The sequence below is a fragment of the Erinaceus europaeus genome, chromosome 1, assembly GCF_950295315.1.
Source record: "Erinaceus europaeus chromosome 1, mEriEur2.1, whole genome shotgun sequence".
NCBI classification, from domain to species: domain Eukaryota; kingdom Metazoa; phylum Chordata; class Mammalia; order Eulipotyphla; family Erinaceidae; genus Erinaceus; species Erinaceus europaeus.
Window position 1 is genome coordinate 152,336,245 of NC_080162.1, and position 21,221 is coordinate 152,357,465.

The 21,221-nt window shown below is 40.2% G+C and overlaps 1 protein-coding gene across 1 annotated transcript in view; it reads left to right on the forward strand.

The window, feature by feature from the left end:
• Positions 1 to 21,221, forward strand: part of TCEA1 (transcription elongation factor A1) — a 48,534-nt gene that overhangs the window by 21,407 nt on the left and 5,906 nt on the right. Inside the window, exons 3-8 of the mRNA XM_007515981.3 lie at positions 2,874 to 2,979; positions 4,219 to 4,306; positions 9,215 to 9,360; positions 12,176 to 12,232; positions 13,493 to 13,647; positions 18,203 to 18,349. Coding sequence (XP_007516043.1) covers positions 2,874 to 2,979; positions 4,219 to 4,306; positions 9,215 to 9,360; positions 12,176 to 12,232; positions 13,493 to 13,647; positions 18,203 to 18,349 — 699 coding nt within the window. The remainder of the gene's footprint in view (positions 1 to 2,873; positions 2,980 to 4,218; positions 4,307 to 9,214; positions 9,361 to 12,175; positions 12,233 to 13,492; positions 13,648 to 18,202; positions 18,350 to 21,221) is intronic.

Below are 21,221 nucleotides of genomic sequence, written 5' to 3' on the forward strand. Positions count from 1 at the left end.
ATTCACATTTATTGATATCAAAGATTGAAGATATTTTAACGCCATTCTTGTAGAGTTTTAGAGTGTTTTGATATATGTTCTATTTGTGGTGGTCTGGTTGTTTATAGGAAACCTTTCAGAACTTCTTTCAAGGCAGGCTTGGTGATGGTTGCTTCCTTCAACTGTTGCTTGTCTGAGAAGGTTTTGATGCTTCCATCTAGTCTGAATGACAGTCTAGCAGGATATAGTATTCTTGGCTGAAAGCCTTTCTCATTGAGCATTCGATAGATATCCTGCCATTCTCTTCTGGCCTGTAGTGTTTGTATGGAGAAGTCTGCTGCTAATCTTATGGGTTTTCCTTTGTAGGTGACTCTTTGTTTTTCTCTTGCAGCCTTGAGGATCCTTTCTTTATCCTTATTCCTTTCCAATCTAAGTATGACATGTCTTGGTGTCTTTAGGTCTGGGTTAATTCTGTTTGGGACCCTCTGGGCTTCTTGAATCTTTATGTCTTTGGTGTTGTCTAGACTAGAGAAATTTTCAGCTATTATGGCCTGGAGAACGCTTTCTTCCTCCCCTTCTCTTTCTTCCTCTGGTAAGCCAATAATGCGTATATTGTTTCTTTTGAAGTCATCCCATAGGACTCTGTTGTTGTTTTCAGCATCTCTTAATCTCTTTTTGAGATCTCTTACTTTTTCTTTAGTTGTCTCTAATTCATCCTCAATCTTGCTAATTCTGTCTTCAGCCTCATTGATTCTATTCTCTCTGCCCTCTACTGCTTTCTGGAGTTCATCTATTTTGTTGCCCTGCTCTGATACTGTTTTAGCTTGTTCAGCTAGTTGCCTTCTTAGCTCAGCAATTTCAGCTTTCAGCTCTCTAATAACCATGAGATAATTAGAATTTTCTTCCATATTCTCATTTGTTGTTCCTGCAGTTCTGATTACAATTTTTTCAAATTCTTTACTCACTCCTGTTATTATTTCCTTAGCTAATGTTTGGATGTTGAACTCGTTGTTTTGTGCTTTGCCCTCTGGAGGACTTTTAGCTGGACTCTTGTCCTGGTTCGAGTCTCCATTATTTTTTCTTGTTGTTTTAACCATTTTATATAAGTTAAGAGGTTTTTCAATCCCTGAGTTGGAGTTCAGTGGTGTAAAAGCCTTTTTTTTTTTTCCCCTGTAGGCTATGGTAGCCTGAAGGCTTTTAAACTATCAATAGGCTTCTTGGCTTAATCAATGACTCCTGACCAAGAGATAAAGCAGGGTGTGGCAGAGATAATCCAGTGTTTATGCAAAGAGACTTTCACAGCCCTTCAGCTATGCCACCGAGGTATAGGTCTTCTCCTGAGTTTCCCGGTTAGATCTCTGTGCCCTGGTGTCCCTCCCTGTTGCTGCTCCAGATTCTGAGGGTAGTAGCAATGGAGACTCAGAGTTGTACTTGGTGAGTCTCTGGGGAGTCCTTTCCTCCCTTCAGCTGTCCCCTTGTTGGTGGAGCAGACTGGAGGTGGTGTCTCCACTGACAAACTGTCGAACTGTTAGCAGTCACTTAATCTCTCCTTAGTCCCCTCTCTCCTCTCTGTCATCAGCCACGCGACGCGTGTTTGTACTCACGGGTGATTTACTGGGTTTCTGTGGTCATTCTAGTCCTGTCTTGTTTTGGTCCGGGTGGTCTCCTTTGGTATTCCTAGTTGATCCGGGAGAGGAGAGCAAATTATCTATATTCTATGAAGTCCATTTAATTTTATTTTTTATTTACTAGAGACAAACTTTGAGAGCATAAGGAAAGAAAGAAAGAAAGAAAGAAAGAAAGAAAGAAAGAAAGAAAGAAAGGAAGAAAGAAAGAAAGAAAGATAGGGACACCTGAAACACTGCTTTGCCCTTGGTGAAGCTCCCCCCTGCATGTGGGGACCAAGGGTTTGAACCTGAGTCTTTGTGCATGGTAACATGTGCACAGAAGTGGGACTGGCCCCTGAAGTCCATTTTAATATATCTATAATATTAAGCAAAAGTAGGTTCCTTTTATTTATTTTAAATATTCCCTTTTGTTGCCCTTGTTGTTTTATTGTTGTAGTTATTATTGTTGTTGTTGATCTCTTCATTGGATAAGGCAGAGAAACAGAGAGGAGGGGAAGACAGAGGGGGAGAGAAAGACACCTGCAGACCTGCTATTTACCATTTGTGAAGTGACTCCCTTGTAGGTGGGGAACGGGGGGCTCAAACCAGGATCCTTATGCTTTGCACCATGTGCGCTTAACCCGCTGTGCTACTGCCCAACTCCCACCTTTTATTTATTTTTAAAGTATTTTATTTATTTATTTATTAATGATAAAGATAGAACAGAGAGAAAGAATCACATGTCACTCTGGTACATGTGCTGCTGGGGATTGAACTGCTTGATAATCCAATGCTTTATCCACTGCACCTCCCGAACCACAAGTAGGCTCCTTTTAAATAAACTAGGAACAGTAAAATATATGTATTAGTTTCAAATGCTTCAACCTAAAGTACTTTATTTTTTTAAGGGTTCATTTATTTTTTTAGTGAAAGATAAGAGAATGAGAGTCAGAACAGCACTGATTGTGTAGCCACACCAGGGATGGGACTTGGAACCTCATTTATGTTTGTCTGTCCTGTGCTTTATCCACTTTGCTACTCCCCAGTTTGTGAATCTGTAACATTGTAAGTACAAATGTTTTCCTTGTTTCCATTTTATTCTTTTACGGAAAGATTTGTTTCCTTTTAGTAGTTAACCAACTTATTACAGTAGTAGTATATATGACTTACATATTTTGGTCATAAGCACCTTGATGGCCTGTTGTTTGATCTGAAGAAATCCTAAGACATAAACTCCATTATCTGAATAAAACTGCTTATACAAATTTCTTTGTTGTTGTCTTACAGTCCACAAGAATTGGAATGTCAGTAAACGCTATCCGCAAGCAGAGCACAGATGAAGAAGTTACATCTTTAGCAAAGTCTCTCATCAAATCCTGGAAAAAGTTATTAGGTATGATTGATCTCCCTGATATTTGTGATCTTGTTTATTTGAACATGTGACTTACTGTTTTTAACTTTAGACTATTGAAACTAGTGTCTCAGTAGATACCTTTCTAAAGCTTTTTCTCTAAATTGTTAGCTAGACTTTGAATAGTAGAGTTTGAATAGTGAAGATTTGTCAAGTGTTTATCTGTATTAATGCACTTAGTATTCCCAACAGTCAGGTTTTCTAACTGCTTATTATTGTCCTCATTTTTTTAAAAGTATTTTTTAAAATATTTATTCCCTTTTGTTGCCCTTGTTTTATTGTTGTAGTTATTATTTTTGGTGTTATTGATGTCGTTGTTGTTGGATAGGGGCAGAGAGAAATGGAGAGAGGAGGGGGAGACAGAGGGGAGAGAGACAGATAGACACCTGCAGACCTGCTTCACTGCTTGTGAAGCGACTCCCCTGTAGGTGGGGAGCCGGGGGCTTGAACCAGGATCCTTATGCCCCAGTCCTTGCTCTCTGCGCCACTACGCTTTACCCGCTGTGCTACTGCCTGACTTCCTATTGTCCTCATTTTATGCTAACAAATTAAGCAACTGAGGTTAGTAACTAGTGACTAGTTTGATAGGTATGATTATCCAGATGAGAATCTGATCCTGGGTAGTCTGATTCCAGAGCTGTACTGTTTCCCTATGGCTCTCCCGTACTGTCCTCCACACTATATTCAATAGGAGGAATGTTCTTAATGGCTGGTCATGCCTCTTACTGCTCTGCTTTCTGATAGGATTATACCTGCTCACACCGCTAGAGTTGTGTGGGGGAATCATATTTTAATTTAATTGTTATTTTTTTATTTAGGATAGAGACAAATTCAGAGGAAAGGGGAGAGGAAGAGAGACACCCACAGCACTGTTTCACCACTCGTGAAGCTTCACCCTCTAGGTGGGGAGTGGTAGCAGGGCTTAAACCCGGGTCCTTGGGCATGGTAATATGTGTTCAACCATTGTGCCACCTCCTGGCCCTTATTTATTTTTTTAATGAGAGAGATAAAGAGATAAATACCAGAGCAAGTTTTCTTTTTTAAAATTTATTAATGAGAGTTGGTGAGAATCAGAGCATCACTGTGGCACATGTGATACAAGGGATTGAACTTGAACTCGTGCTGGAGAGCCCTATCTCCCATGCCACCTCCTGGTCTGATCAGTTTTTTTTTTTTTTTTTTTTTTAAGTAAATGGTGACAGATATTTCATATATTTTCAGATGGACCATCAACTGATAAAGACTCTGAAGAAAAGAAAAAAGAAACCACAATTACATCACAGAATAGTCCAGAAGCAAGAGAAGAAAGGTATTTTACATGATGGGAATGAATTTATCTTGAAAATCATAGCTTACCTGACCATCACTGCTTCCATGCTTTGGAATCCCTTAGCTAAATTCTATCATTTTTCTAATCAAATGAAGTTAGTAAATGTATATAGCCAAATACTGTAAGATTTCTTTTTTTCTATGTTTATTTATTTATTCATTCATTCCCTTTTGTTGCCCTTGTTTTATATTTGTAGGTATTATTGTTGTTCTTGATGTCGTTGGATAGAACAGAGAGAATTGGAGAGAGGAGGGGAAGACAAAGAGGGGGAGAGAAGGATAGACACCTGCAGACCTGCTTCACTGCTTATTAAGCGAAGCGACTCCCCTGCAGGTGGGGAGCCAGGGCTTGAACCGGGACCCTTATGCCGGTCCTTGGTCTTTGCGCCACGTGCACTTAACCTGCTGCAATACCGCCCGACTCCCACTGTAAGTTTTCTTACAAGTTTCCCTGGAAATCTAAAAGAGAAAAAGCACTACATAAGTAAGAGGTTATTTACATTAATTTTTTAAAATATTTATTTCTTTTCCCTTTTATTGCCCTTGTTTTTCATTGTTGTTGTTATTGATGTTGTCATTGTTAGGACAGAGAAATGGAGAGAGGAAGAGAAGATGGGGGGAGGAGATAAAGATAAGACACCTGCAAACCCACTTCACTGCTTGTGAAGCAACTTCCCTGCAGGTGGGGAGCCGGGGGCTCGAACCGGGATCCTTCGAGAGGGGGAGAGAAAGACACCTACAGACCTGCTTCACTGCCTGTGCAGCGACTTCCCTGTAGGTGGGGAACCGAGGGCTTGAACTGGGATCCTTACGCAGGTCCTTGTGCTTTTTGCCACGTGCATTTAACCCTGCTACACTAACACCTGACTCCCATTTATTTACATTTTAATTGAAAGGTTTAATTGAACAAAAACTCTGGGACAGCACTATTAGAATTGATAATTAATGTGCTAATTGGCAATTAAGATATTACTTCAATAGCACATTTCTCTTTTTTCTTTTTTTTTTGTTTTTAATTTCTTTATTGGGGAATTAATATTTTACATTCGACAATAAATACAATAGTTTGTACATGCATAACATTTCTCAGTTTTCCTTATAACAATACAACCCCCACTAGGTCCTCTGAAGGACCTGTATTCTTCCCCCCCCCCCCCCCCCCTTCCCCGAGCATTTTACTTTGGTGCAATATGCCAATCCCAGTTCAGGTTATACTTGTCTTTTCTTTTCTCTTCTTTCTTTCTTTCTTTCTTTCTTTCTTTCTTTCTTTCTTTCTTTCTTTCTTTCTTTCTTTTACCACAGCACTGCTCAGCCCTGCTGATGGTGGTGCGGGGGATTGAACTTGGGACTCTGGAGCCTCAGGCATGAGGTTTTCTTTGTAGAATCATCATGCTATCTGCCTCTGCTACACATTTCTTTTAAGGATTTTTTTTTTTCCCCTGGACCCAATCCTGTATATGCTTCTCTTCCCCCCCGCCTTCTAGTTTATCTTTTTGTCATAAGCACTTAAAATATGAAGCATTAAAGAAGTGAGGCCTATAGTAAGTGAGTAAATAAATGAGGGAAAGTCTCCATCAGTCTGTCTTGGCACTTTCCTGTAGGTGAGCTAGGCATTTGGCTGCAGACATGGAGAGGAAAAAATGCATAATCAAAATATTTATTATTGTAACTTAAAAATATTTTATTTTGGGGGTATGGATCAACCTTGCAATACCCATCCATGTTCTATGGAGAAGTAATTACAGAAGACAGAACTCCCATCTCCTGCACTCCATAAAGAATCTGGGTCCAGATTCTGGGGAGAAATGTTAGGGAAGATGACCAGAAGGTTCTGAAATCCAATTCAGTCAGGACCCAGAGAGAGAAGAGGAAAAAGGGAAAGACATTTGGAAGTAGTAATAGTTATAGGTGTGAAGGTATGATTTAGAAAGGAAGATAAGGGAGGACCATAGAAAAAATGGGCACAGACAGAAGACATTCTATATATATATATGTATATATATATATGCAGATAGTTATAGAAATAATAGTTCCGTGGGGGAGATACCATAATGGTTATACAAACAGACTCTCATACCTTCGGCTCCAAAGTCCTAGGTTCAGTCCCCCACACCACCCATAAGCCAGAGTAGAGCTGAGCAGTGCTCTGGTGTTTCTCTCTGTGTATGTCTCTCTGCATCTCTCTCTCTCTCTCTGTCTCAAAAAAAAAAAAATTATAGTCAACCCATATGTGTGACCTTGGGAGAAGCACTACAGTTTCCAGTGGAGAGAATAGGGATACAGAACTCTGATTGTGGGGAGTGATGTGCAATAATTCCCCTGTTACTGTAATTTTGTAAATCAATATTTAAGCACTAATAAAAATATTCATGTATAGAAACAGAGAAATAGAGAGGGAAGGGAGAGAGAGAGAGAGAGAGAGAAAGACACACACAGTAGTTATTTACCCCTCATGAAGCTTTCCCTCTACAAGTGGTCACCCTGCGCTTGAACCTGGTCTTTTTTTTTTTTTTTTTTTTTTGTAGCTCCAGTAAGCTGCAAAAGCAGCAGAAAAGGATGACAATCTCACTCTTAATGGGTGGGCCACCACCCTGCTCCATAAATCAAAGGCTTTAATAAATGGACATTTTATTTTTTAAAGACTTAAAAATAATTTCAGTTTGCTTATTCTTTTTAAAATATTCATTTATTTTGGATAGAGACAAACAGAAAAGAGTGAGGGGGTAGGGAGAAAGAGAGAGGTCTGCAGCACTGTTTAACTACGTGTGGAAGCTTCCCTCCTGCAGGTGGTTTCCCCCCCCCCCAAAGGCTTTTAAAAATTTATTTGATATGAGAGAAATCAGTATCATTCTGGCATATGTTGTACTGGAGATAAATCCCAAGGACCAACTAACTCTCCCCCCACCTGCTCCCTCTTCTCCCCAGCCATGCACTGTAGAATGGGAATTGTAAACATTGCTTTGTTAATTGTAAACATTGCTTTGTTAATTGGTTTATCACAGACGGGTGGTATGTTGGGAATGCAAAGAGTAGTAAGCACTAGTCTTGTTGTTTGAGGAGCTCAGCCTGGCTGGGGGAAATATATACAGCATCCTAATACAGACCTGTGTTGAGACATTCTTTGATGAGTGAGGAGGGAAATCAGAGAAGTAGTCTTGAGGAGGAAATGACTAAACATAGAAAGTGTGCAGAAGGACTATCAAATGGTGTTCTGTTTCTGAAATTTCAGGGTAGGGCATGATTTGGAGGAGCTCCTTATAGCAGTGCATCAAGTTAAATAGATGGGTGGTGAATATTTTAGTTTGTCTCTGGGAAGGTCTGTGACAAGTTTCTGCAGTGGGATAAAAATTCACTGAAATCAGCCATGAAAGCATTTTGGTGAGCATCTAGTCTAAGAAGTTAATGAAGAGCAATAGAAAGAATTAGGTAAACTGGAAAATTTACTAAACTCACCTGATTGGCTTGATGTTTCTGGGGAGAGATTTAGAACTGTTTTGTATTTTGTTTGTTTGTTTTAAAGATTTTATTTATTGATTGTTGAGAAAGGAGAAAGAACCAGACATCTCTGGTACATATGCTGCTGGGGATTGAACTCAAGACTTCATGCTTGAGTGTCTAATGCTTTATCCACTGCGCCACCTCCCAGATCACCTATTTTGTATTTTTTTATAGTTATTTATTTATTTTCCCTTTTGTTGCCCTTGTTGCTTTTCATTGTTGTTGTAGTTATTGATGTCATTGTTAGATAGGACAGAGAGAAATGGAGAGAGTAGGGGAAGACAGAGAGGGGAGAGAAAGATAGACACCTGCAGACCTGCTTCACCACCTATGAAGTGACTCCCCTGCATTCAAACTGGGGGCTCGAATTGGGATCCTTATGCTGGTCCTTGTGCTTTGCGCCACGTGTGCTTAACCCGCTGTGCTACCGCCTGACTCCCCTATTTTGTATTTTAAAAACTCACTTGTGGTTGATTACGGTTTTTATCCTGAAGAAGAAATTTTAAATGCAAATCTCAATGGTTATCTAATTGGAAGAGGACTTTTCACTATTCTCATTTTTCAGAGGTGTCCTATTCTCTGTCACTCCTTCACCCCTTTCCACATAAAGTCTCTTGTTTTTGTTTATTATTTATTGTATTGAGCTTTATTATTTGTTCATTCCTTTAAAATTTGTCTAATGCTGTGGTCCGGGAGGTGGCGCAGTGGATAAAGCATTGGACTCTCAAGCATGAGGTCCTGAGTTCAATCCCCGGCAGCACACGTACCAGAGTGATGTCTGGCTCTTTCTCTCTCCTATGTTTCTCATTAATAAATAAATAAATAAAATCTTAAAAAAAAATTTGTCTAATGCTTAAAATGGTAAAATATTTAATTGGTTAAAAAAAGATTTGAAGCTTTACTCAAATTTAACTTATTTTTAATCTGTGCAATTTGAAATTTTATTTATTTATTTATTTTTTAATAAATTAAGTTTATTTATTTTCCTTTTTGTTGCCCTTGTTTAACATTGTTGTGGTTATTAATGTCATTGTTGTTGGATAGGGCAGAGAGAAATGGAGAGGGGAGGGGAAGACAGAGAGGAGGAGAGAAAGACAGACACCTGCAGACCTGCTTCACCGCTTATGAAGCGACTCCCCTGCAGGTGGGGAGCTGGGGGCTCGAACTGGGATCCTTACGCAGGTCCTGGCGATTTGCGCCACGTGCGCTTAACCTGCTGCGCCACCGCCCGACTCCCGAAATTTTATTTTTTATGTAAGAGTCATCTGAAATACTATCTCATTTATTTTGGCCAAAACTTTTGTTTTTAAAGAGTGATAGTAATGATATTACCTTGAGTTTTCCTGATTTCTTTTTGGTGTGTGCCTGTGTGTGTGTATGTGTATTTTAGTAGCTCCAGTGGCAATGTAAGCAACAGAAAGGATGAGACAAACGCTCGAGATACCTATGTTTCATCTTTCCCTCGGGCACCAAGCACTTCTGATTCTGTACGGTTAAAGTGTAGGGAGATGCTTGCTGCAGCTCTCCGGACAGGAGGTAAGTTTCGTGTAAGTTTTTAAAAATATTTTTATTTATTATTGGATAGAGACAAAGAGAAATTGAGAGGGGAGGAGGAGGTAGAGAGGTAAAGAGACAGAGAGACATTTGCAGCCTTGCTTTACCACTTGTGAAGCTTTCCCCCTGCATGTGGGGACCAGGAGCTTGAACCTGGGTCCTTGTACACTGTAATACTTATGCTTAACCAGGTGTGCCACCACCTGGCCCGGTGTGAGTTGTTTTGTTACTCAGTCCTTTGACCACCGTTGCTGTTAATTCTACCTTCAAATTTCCATTTTGCCACTAGTAGCTTAGCCCAGGGAGTTGTTGCTAACAGGGGTTACTAAAGGCAGAAAGTTAAAAGCATGCTGGAGCCTCTGCTTATTACTGTATAGTTTCAAGTACCTTGGATATATTGGATTTCAAACCACCGCAATAAAACAAAGATCTAATAAAGTGAGTCACACAAATATTTTGGTTTCCTGTTCATATAAAATACACATATCACTATATCGCTATCTGTTATGTATGTAATAATAGTACATGTAAAAACTGCTTGCTTTAATACTTCAAAGATGTGAGGTGAGTTAGTGAGTATATGCTCCTGGAAAAATGGTACTGCTGGGCTTACTTCATTTTAGTTTCCAAGCTGTTTTAAAATTTTTTAATGAATGGTGGTTTATAAGATTGTAGGATTACAGGGTGGGTGGGCTTGCTTTGATGCAGTTGCCACAGACCTTCAGTTTATAAGAAATGCAGTTATCGGTGAAATGCAGTAAAATGAAGTATGTCTATAAATGAATGTTTCCCTTGATTCATAGTTGTTTTACTTATTTATTCTTTTAAAAAAGTGAGCTAGAGAGAGTGTGTATGTAAGATACCACAGCACTGAAAACTTCTTTAATGCAGTGGGAGCTGGACTTGAACCTGAGTCACTTGCATAGTAAATCAGCGTACTGTCCATGTGAGCTATTTCATGGTACCCATAGTAGTTTATACTGTGTTGTTTATTTATTTATTTATTGCAAACCCTGCCCCCTGCCCACATACCCACATAATTTACGAACTTCCATTTTTTGAATTGAAAGTTAATAATAATGACATTATTAAATGTTATTATTACATATAATATGTGAGTTTCGTATTCATAATTCCATCTTCTACGCTTTATTTGGATGGAAAAGTGATCTTGATTTATATATGAGGACTGTCTTTTAATTTGAAGATAATCATTCTTAATATAAAATTTTGGCTTCAAGTTTCCCATGCAAGACTATTTATCACTATAATAAACTCAACCTCTTTTTCTTCTTCTTTTATTTAATTAATTAAAGCAGATAGACACCATTCCCATCACCAAAAGACTGTGTCCCATTCCACCTACCGACCCCCCCCCCCCCCCCATCACCCTGGGAAGCTGAATGTCCACCTTTCCCCTCACCACAGGGTTTTTACTTTGGTGCCCTACTCTAGATTTAGTGTGATCCTGCTTTTAGTTTCCCTTTCTATCTTTTTTCTTTTTAAAGATTTTATTTTTATTTATTAATGAGAAGGAAGGAGAGAGAAAGAAAGAACCAGACATTACTGTGGCACATGTGCTGCCGTGGATTGAACTCAGGACCTCATGCTTGAGAGCCCAATGCCCTATTCACTATGCCACCTCCTGGACCACAACCTTTTTCTTTACTGTTATACAGAACCACAGTTAGTGTGATTCACTTCTCTTCTAATTCTGCAGTATCTACTTTGATTGCTTTATTGTCTCTTAATGTACTTTTTCTTTCTACTTTTTATTTCCTTCTGTCCTTTAAAAAGCTTGCATAGCAGTATTCTGAGTGTGTCTGTATATGTGATTAGCAGGTAAAATAAATTTTTTTTAAACATCAAAGCCTGAGTCATTGGATAAGACATTTCTTTGTACAACTTTAAAAAATATTTTTATTTATTTATTTATTACTGGATAGAGACCAAGAGAAATTGAGAGGGGGAGGAGAGATAGAGGGAGAAAGATAGACACCTGCAGCCTTGCCTCACTCGTGAAGCTTTCCCTCTATATATGTGGGCCAGGGGCTTGAATCTGGGTTCTTGCACACTGTAATGTGAGCCCTCAACCAGGTGTGCCACTGCCTGGCCCCTCTATAAATTATATATATGTGTGTGTGTGTGTGTTTGTGTGTATTTGATAGAGAAATAGAAAGGGGAGGGGAGATAGGGAGGAAGAAAGACACCTGTAGCACTGCTTTGCTACTTGCAAAGCTTTTCCTGTGTAAGTGGGGACTGGAGGTTTGAATCTGGGCTCTTGTGTATTGTATGTAGTTTGTGTGCTCAACTGGCCCCTCTATCACTTTCTTTCCTCTGCTGAAACAGTGAAAATTTGTGGAATTGTAAAATTAGGAATTGCCTGCTAGATCAGTTACTTTCTCACCCTTGTAAGACAAGGAGTCATCAGCGCAGGAGCACTGCAGATATTTGGTATTTTCAGAGGAGGAGTGGGCTGTAAAGAGACCAGTTTTTTCTTTGTTGTTGTTGTTTTAAAATAGGACAGAGGGAAGTTAAGAAGGGATGGGAGATAGAGAGAAAGAGAGACACCTGCAACTGTGCTTCACCTCTCATAAAGCCTTCCCCTGCAGGTGGGGACTTGAGCTTGAACATTCTTCCGCATGATAATGTGTGTGTGCAACCAGGTGTGCCACTCCCCTGGCCCCAAGAGACTAGGTTCTAATGAGATTAAACTAGGAGGATTCTTTGTGTAAGGCAAATGGGGTTGAAGAAATAGTTAAATTTACTCTTGACAATTCTTTGTACTTCTGTTTAGATGACTACATTGCTATTGGAGCTGATGAAGAAGAATTAGGATCTCAAATTGAAGAAGATATCCTTTTGTGTGTATATTCACAGTTGGCTTAAGTGACCTTCTAGATGAATTAGAATTTTTTCTACATGTATGGAATTAACAGTTATTTCTTTCTGTTCCTATCTTGATTGTATTGCTTTGATAGGAAAGGAGATAGCCATTTGTGTCATTCAAACATAAGGCATGTAGTAATGGTAATACAATTTTCCTGCCTTGTCAGTTAAGAATGCAACACTTCAACTGAAGTTGTGCAAAGAACATGTAAAACATACGCATTGGTAAGTGTGGAGGTTCTCAACAAAACGTGCACAATCTTCTGAGCTCGTATTCTGCAGGCAAGGTGCATTCATGCAGGACACTATGGAAATGGCTCTAGGAGGAGGAGGAGGGCCATTGCATGTTGGTATTGGATGGGGAACAACTGAGTAGTAGTGTGATTGATAGTGGGACCCTCTTGGTTGAGGAAATGAGCTTTAGGATTCCACCTCAGCTGTAGAAGAAGCACCTGTTAAACTACTTTCTTGCAAACCTGGGCAAGAAAGTAAGCTTTCAGGGCCACCCTGAATGATACCTTTTCACAAGGCACCCAAGGGAACTTGTGTTGTCATTGAGACTTCCCTAGAAGTTAGTAAAGTTCTAATTTTGGGAAGTTAAAACTTGTATAAATTCAGGTTCTTTAAAAAAAAGTTCACTTAGCTCAGATAAACCTTTGTTAACTTTTTTTATGTTTTGTCTTTTTTCATTATTCCATTTTATTGTTTTATTATTGTTGTTATTGATGTCCTTGTTGTTGGATAGGACAGAGAGAAATGGAGAGAGGAGAGGCAGACAGAGAGGGAGAGAGAAAGATAGACACCTGCAGACCTGCTTCACCGCCTGTGAGGCTACTCCCCTGCAGGTGGGGAGCCGGGGACTCGGAACTGGAATCCGGAACCGGGTTCCTTATCTTGGTCCTTGTGCTTTGCGCCACCTGTGCTTAACCTGCTGTGCTATCGCCCGACTCCCCTGAGTTAACTTTTGGAAACCCTGTGAATTTATGTGCTGCTAGCATTAAACATTAAGAAGGAAGCAGAGTTCATGTATAGCCTGTAAGTATGGTCATTGTCTCATTGACAGTTAAAGATTAAGGCGTCAGGTGGAAAGAATTCATTGTTAACTTTATCTAAATTAGAAACTGTTTATAAAGCTGCTTAGCAATTCCAGCAATTCTTATTTGGACAGAATGGAGAAATGATACACTCTTAATGTTCCAACCTTTTTACCTTAATGGCCTGTCACCTATATATCAAGAAATAAGGAATACAGACATGAAATACAAAAACAGGGTACGAAGTAGGATATCAAATCTTAAGGATGCAAAGAATCCAAATTTAAGGAAAAATGTATTGTGTGGAAATATTTCTCCTGACTTATTTGCTAGAATGACAGCAGAGGTAAGTAATATCTGAAAAAACATTTCCATGCTGTGATTTCACGATGTCAAGTAGAAAGACTGATTAAGAAATAAATTGCTTTATGAAAGCTACATAAATACTGAATTCTTATGCAATCTGGTCCATTTATATGTACAGTATACCAGACAAGTTCTTAAGATACTTGAGTCTATCCCTTCCACAACTTGTACTATGATCTTGGGTAATTGCTTTAAATCATTATCTTACAAAAGTATATTTTTCTTATAGTGGATTTATATAACATTAAAGAATATTTTATTCATGAGAAATGATTGGAGAGGAAGAGAGCCAGTCTGTCACTCTGATACATATGCTGCTGGGAATTGAACTTGGGACCACGTGCTTGAGAATTCAATACTTTATCCACTATGCCACATCCTGGGCCACACAAGTTTTTTTTTAAAAAATATGTATTTATTCCCTTTTGTTGCCCTTGTTTTATTGTTGTAGTTATTTTTGTCATCGTTGTTGGATAGGACAGAGAGAAATGGAGAGAGATGGGGAAGACGGGAAGAGAAAGACACCTGTAGACCATCACCACTTGTGAAGCAAATTCTCTGCAGGTGGGGAGCCAGGGGCTCTAACTGGGATCCTTATTCAGGTCCTTGCGCTTTGCGCCACGTGTGCTTAACCTGCTTCGCTGCCACCCAACTCCCTGGCCACACAAGGTTTTTTTTTTTTTTTCCTCCAGGGTTATTGCTGGGCTCGGTGCCTGCACCATGAATCCACCGCTCCTGGAGGCCATTTTTTTCCCCTTTTTGTTGCCCTAGTTGTTGCAGCCTCGTTGCGGTTATTATTGCCATTGTTGACTTTGCTTTGTTGTTGGATAGGACAGAGAGAAATGGAGAGAGGAGGGGAAGACAGAGAGAGAGGGGAGTGAAAGATAGACACCTGCAGACCTGCTTCACCGCCCGTGAAGCGACTCCCCTGCAGGTGGGGAGCCGGGGGCTCGAACCGGGATCCTTACGCTGGTCCCTGCGCTTTGCGCCATGTGCGCTTAACCCACTGCGCCACCGCCCGACTCCCCACACAAGGTTTTTATCTCTTCATTGCAAACAAATTGTGTAACTAATAAGCTGTTTTAATAGTTAAACTCTAAAAATTGTTTACATCTACTGACTATTCCTTAAGTTTATGTAGGAAATTATAGGGAAAATGAAATACCTCTATTTACATAGTTTTTCATTATTAATAGTGGTGGTATGTTCACAGTCTATTTTAACTCCTTTTTTTTTTTTTTTTTAAAACCAGAGCACTATTCAGCTCTGGCTTATGGTGGTGCGGGGGACTGAACCTGAGACTTTGGAGCCTCAGGCATGAGAGTCTGTTTGCATAGCCATTATGCTACTTACCCTCTGCCTTAACTCCTTTTTTATATTTATTTATTTTCCCTATTGTTGTCCTTGTTGTTTTATTGTTGTTATTGATGCTATTGTTGGATAGGACAGAAAGAAATAGAGAGAGGAGGGGGAGAGAAAGACAGACACCTGCAGACCTGCTTCACTGCCTGTGAAGTGACTTCCCTGCAGGTGGGGAGCTGCAGACTCCAACTGGGATCCTTATGCCTGTCTGGTCCTTGCACTTTGCACCCGCTGCGCTATTGCCTGACTCCCCAGTCTATTTTATTAGACATCCCAAAGAGTGAATTTGTCTTTGTACATAGCTAGTAAGATTGTTATATTTGGGGGTCGAGCGGTAGCACAGTGGGTTAAGTGCACATGGCACAAAGTACAAGGACTGTTGTAAGGATCCTGGTTTGAGCCCTCTGCCCCCCACCTGCAGGGGAGTCGCCTCACTGGCAGTGAAGCAGGTCTTCAGGTGCCTTTCCCCTTCTCTGTCTTACCCTCCTCTCTCTATTTCTCTCTGTCTTATCCAACAACAGCAACATTAATGGGAATGATAATAATAACCACAACAACGATAAAAAGTTATATTTATAATAAAAAATTGATTTTTAAAAAAACCTTATTCTAATATTTAAAACTTTCACAAAGTAGAAAACAGTCATGAAATTCTACACATCTGTCATATATCAACAAAGCGTCAAATATTTTCAGGAATTTGCCACTTTTTTTTTTTTTTAAAAACCAGAGCATTGCTCTGTTTGCTTATGGTGATGCTGGAGATTAAACCTGTGTCCTTCAAACCCCAAGGCATGAAAGCCTTTGCATAACCATTATGTAGTTTCCTTGGTCCTTGTAGCTCTTTCATCTATGATTTTACTCCTGGATTAAAATCAATTTTAATTGATTAAAATTGGATTTCAAGCAATTCCAGACATATGTCCCTTTATGCTTACATACTTGGGTGATATTCTTCTTATATAATTATGTTGCCATCATCACAGCTAATAAAGTTAACAGTAATTCCTTGGTATTAGTATCGATCTAGTCCCTACTTGGTGTTTTCCTAGTTGTACATTTATTTTGTATTAGAATTCAAAGATTATACATCATCCCCCTGCCCTCGTCTTTTGTCATTACTGGGGCTTCAACCCTGCTGGCTGGTTTTTATTATATATATATTTTAAATTACCAGAGCCCTACATGGCTCTGGCTCATGGTAGTGCCAGGGATTGATTTTTTTTTTTTTACCTCCAGGGTTATTGCTGGGGCTCAGTGCCTGCACCACGAATCCACTGCTTCTGGAGGCTTCCCCAACCCCTTCATTGCTCTTGTTTAAGATTATTGTGGTGGTTATTATTGTTGTTGTTATTGATGTTCTTGGATAGGACAGAGAGAAATGGAGAGAGGAGGGGAAGACAGAGAGGAAGAGAGAAAGATAGACATTTGCAGACTTGCTTCACTGCCTGTGAAATGACCTCCCTGCAGGTGGGGAGCAGGAGGCTCGAACCGGGATCCTTATGCCGGAGTTTGTGCCATGTGTGCTTAATCCGTTGTGCTACCACCCAACCCCCCAGGGATTGGTTCTGTGACCTCAAAGCCTTAAGCTCTAGAATCTTTTGCATAACCATTATGCTACCTATTCCATCCTACACATCACCTTTAGTTTTATTTCTTTTAAAAATTTTCTTTATTTATTTTGGATAGAAATATGACAATTTGTTGAAAAAGCCACATTATTTCTTCTGTATCTCTTAATATTAGTTGTCTGTTCTTTTCTTTGTTTTTTTACTTCTTTATTGGGGGGGTTAATGTTTTACATTCTACAGTGAATACAATAGTTTGTACATGCATAACATTTCTCAGTTTTCTACATAACAATACAACCCCCACTAGGCCTTCTTTCATCCTTTTTGGACCTGTGCTCTCCCCCTCACACACCCCAGAGTCTTACTTTGGTGCAATACACCAGCTGTTCTTTTCTTTTTTATTTAACTGTTCTATCCCTTTGGTTTCTTAGTGAACTAGATAGTTCTACAGACTTGTTTATATATGAGCCAAACCTCTTTTTCATTCACTTAGCTACTTCCTAAGTGATGCATTTTACTTTATTACTTCAGGAGTCACATAAATGTCTTGTTGCATCACTTCAACAAACTGAGACTCATTGGTGTGTTTGGGTACTGGTAGTCTGATTACTTCATTATAAAGTTCTCCATTAACCTTTGTTTTTTAATTTCTTTATTGGGGAATTAATGGTTTACAGTTGACAGTAAAATATAATTGTTTGTACATGTGTAACATTTCTCAGCTTTTTTTTTCTTTATTGGGGGATTAATGGTTTATAGCAACAGTAAAATACAATAGTCTGTATATGCATAACATTTCCACATAACAGTACAACCCCCACTAGGTCCTCCTCTGCCATCATGTTCCAGGACCTGAGCCCTCCCTCCCCACCTCAGAATCTTTTAATTTGTTGCAGTACACCAACCTTTTATTGAACATACTCATCCATGGATGACCCTTGTCTGAAAAGGTTATTTTATTTAGAATTAAAAATTAGTGATTTCTAAAATCATGTCATCCCAGCAGGGAGAAATAACATGATTATGCAAAAAGACCTTCATGGGGGGCATGTGGTAGTGCAGCAGGTTATGCGCACATGATGTGAAATGCAAGGACTGGCATAAGGATCCTGATTTGAACCCCCGATAGCTCCTCCTCCCCACCCTTGTGGCAGGGAGGGGGTTTGCTTCACAAGCGGTGAAGAAGGTCTTCAGGTGTCTTTCTTTTCCCCTCTCTGTTCTCCAGTTCTCGCAATTTCTGTCTGTCCTATCCAGCAACAACAACAGCAATAACAACAATAGTAACAACGATGAAACAGCAAGGGCAACAAAAGGGAAAAAATAGCCTCCAGGAGCAGTGGATTCATAGTGCAGGCACCAATCCCCAGAAATAAGCCTGGAGGCAAAAGAAAAAAAAGACTTTCATTCCTGAAGTTCCAAGGTCCCAGGTACCTGCACTACCGAAGGCCAGAACTGAACAGTACTCTGTTAAAAAAAAACAAAAAACAAAACAACCTATTTTGAGCCCTCTGTGGAAAAATATTAATATTTGCTCTTGAAGCTTTAAAAGTTAATGTAGGTTCTGTTACTGTTAAGCTAAATATATTGCTCTCTCCCTAAAAGGAAATGGCTAGTGATGAGCTGAAAGAGATGCGGAAAAACTTGACCAAAGAAGCCATCAGAGAACATCAGATGGCCAAGACTGGTGGGACCCAGACTGACTTATTCACATGCGGCAAGTGTAAAAAGAAGAATTGTACTTATACACAGGTTTGTAGCTATGTGATTAATTTCTATATTAAGAATACTTGTGTGGTGGAAGAGATAGCATAATGGTTATACAAAAGACTTTTATGTCTCAGACTTCCAAAGTCACAGGTTCAGCCCCACCCCCCATCATAAGCCTGAGTCATGTAGTGTTCTGGTAAAAAAACAAGCAGACTTGTGGGAGGCTGGCGAAATAGCTCACTTAAATAGTGCACTGCTTTGACATGTCAATGACCCAGGTTTGAGCCCAGTCTCCACTATAGCACATCGAAGGAAATTTCGGTACGGGTCTGTCTTTACCTTAAAAAAAAAAAAAGTCAATAAAAAGAATATTGTGGGGTTAGTGTGATAGCTTACCTTGGAGGGTGCCTTGCTTTGGCATGTACCTGCTATACCACCTAGCAGTACTTGGGCACTGAGAGAAGCTTGGGCTTTGCTGCCTCACCCTCTGTATCTGTTTCTCTCTCTCTCTTTTTTGCCTCCAGGGTTATCTCTGGGGCTCAGTGCCTGCACTAGAATCCACTGCTCCTGGAGGCTATTTTCCCCCCTTTGTTTATCATTGTTATTAAAATTGTTGTCATTGCTGTTGGATAGGACAGAGAGATCAAGATAGGAGGGGAAGGTTGAGAAGGGGAAAGATAGACACTTGCAGACCTGCTTCACCACTTGTGAAGCAACTCCCCTGAAGGTGGGAAGCTGGGGGCTCGAACCGGGATCCTTACACTGGTCCTTGTGCTTTGTGCCAGGTGTGCTTAACTTGCTGTGCTACCGCCTGGCATATCCCTGTAAACGTCTTTTCTTTTTAAGGCTGAATAATAATTTATATTTATTTATTTATTTATATATTTATTTAATTTATTCCCTTTTGTTGCCTTTGTTGCTTTATTGTTGCAGTTATTGTTGTTGTTGTTGGATAGGACAGAGAGAAATGGAGAGAGGAGGGGAAGACAGAGAGGAGGAGAGAAAGATAGACACCTGCAGACCTGCTTCACCGCCTGTGAAGCGACTCCCCTGCAGGTGGGGAGCCGGGGTTCGAACCGGGATCCTTATGCCGGTCCTTGTGCTTTGCGCCACCTGCGCTTAACCCGCTGCGCTACAGCCCGACTCCCAATTTATATTTATTTATTTTTCCCTTTTTGTTGCCCTTGTTTTTTTATTGTTGTTGTAATTGATGTTATTGTTAGATAGGATAGAGAAATGGAGAGAGGAGGGGAAAACAGAGATGGAGAAAGATAGACATCTGTAGACCTGCTTCACTGCCTAACCCCGGAGGCTCGAACCGGGATCTTTACGTTGGTCCTTGAGTTTTGCGCTTAACCCACTGTGCTACCGCCCGACTCCCAAATTAAATTTTTTTTTTTTTGCCTTCAGGGTTATTGATGGGGTTTAGTGCCTGCACTACAAGTCCACTGCTCCTGGTGGCCATTTTTTTTCTTTTAAAAATTATATTTATTTTTATTTTCATGTTCCTACCTATTTTTTTATTAGTGATTTTAATAATGATCAACAAGATTATGGGATGAGAGGGGTACAGTTCCACACAACACCCACCACCAGAGTTCTACATACCATCCCTTCTGTTAGAAGCCTCCCTATTCTTCATCCCTCTGGGAGTATGGACCAAAGACCTTTATGGGGTGCAGAAGGTGGAAGCTCTGGCTTCTGTAATTGCTTCTCTGCTGGACATAGGTGTTGATAGGTCCATCCATAACCCCAGTCTGTTTCTATCTTTCCCTAGTGGGGTAGGGCTCTGGGGAGGTGGGGTTCCAGGATTTATTGGTGAGGTTGTCTGCCCAGGGAAGTCAGGTTGGTGGCATGGTAGCATATGCAACTTAGTGGCTGAAAAACAGTAAGCTATAAAACAGAAAAAAAAAAAAAATTAATAAGCAGGAACCTAGAGGTAAGAATGTAGCAGGTGAGATTTGGGGTCTTCATGTTGGAAGAAGCTAGAAAGTCTATGTTAGGTTTATTCCAAGAGTCTCATGACTACTAATTTTGCCTGAGCCCTATAGCTAATATACAGGTGGGCTGAAACTATTGTCTGGGAAGAAGGTGTCAGAGTTGGGAATAGGACTAGAAAGCTGGATCAGGGCAGAGAGTAACTCCAAAATATGGAAAAAGTATATAAATAGGGTTAACTGTAAACCCCATGGATCTGACCAAGGCCCATGTCTATTCATATTTAGCACAGGAGCCTATGTAACCTCTGTATCCCTGTTGGTCTGAACTTGCATTCCATCATCATAGCTAGGAACATTCTGGGTTATACTCATTTCAGGACCAGTCTACCTCAAGTAGCAGAGTATGTTGACCCAGACTCCCTTCGGAGAGTTTATTGGATAGGACAGAGAGAAATTGAGAAAGGAGGGAGAGATAGAAAGGGAGAGAGGGGTGGGGTGGTGGCATGCCAGGTTAAGTGCATATAGTATGAAGTGCAAGGATCCTGGTTGGAGCCCCAGCTCCCTACCTGCTAGAGGATCGCTACACAAGTAGTGAAACAGATCTGCAGGTGTCTGTCTTTCTATCTTCCCCACCCTTTTCAATTTTTCTCTGTTTTATCAAATGGAAAAAAAAAAAGCCACCAGAAGCTGTGGGTTCATAGTGCTGGCACTGAGCCCTAGTGACTGGAGGCAAAAAAAAAAAGGGGGTGGGAGGGAAAGGGAAAGATAGACACCTGCAGACCTGCTTCACCACTTGTGAAGTGACCTCCCTGCAGGAGGAGAGCCAGGGGCTCCAACTGGGATTCTTGTGTGGATCCTTGTACTTCATACTTTGTGCACTTAACCTGCTGTGTCACCACCTGACCTCATTTATTCAGTCTTTAATTGATGGACACTGTATCACTATTTTGACTGTTTTAAGTAATGCTGCCACT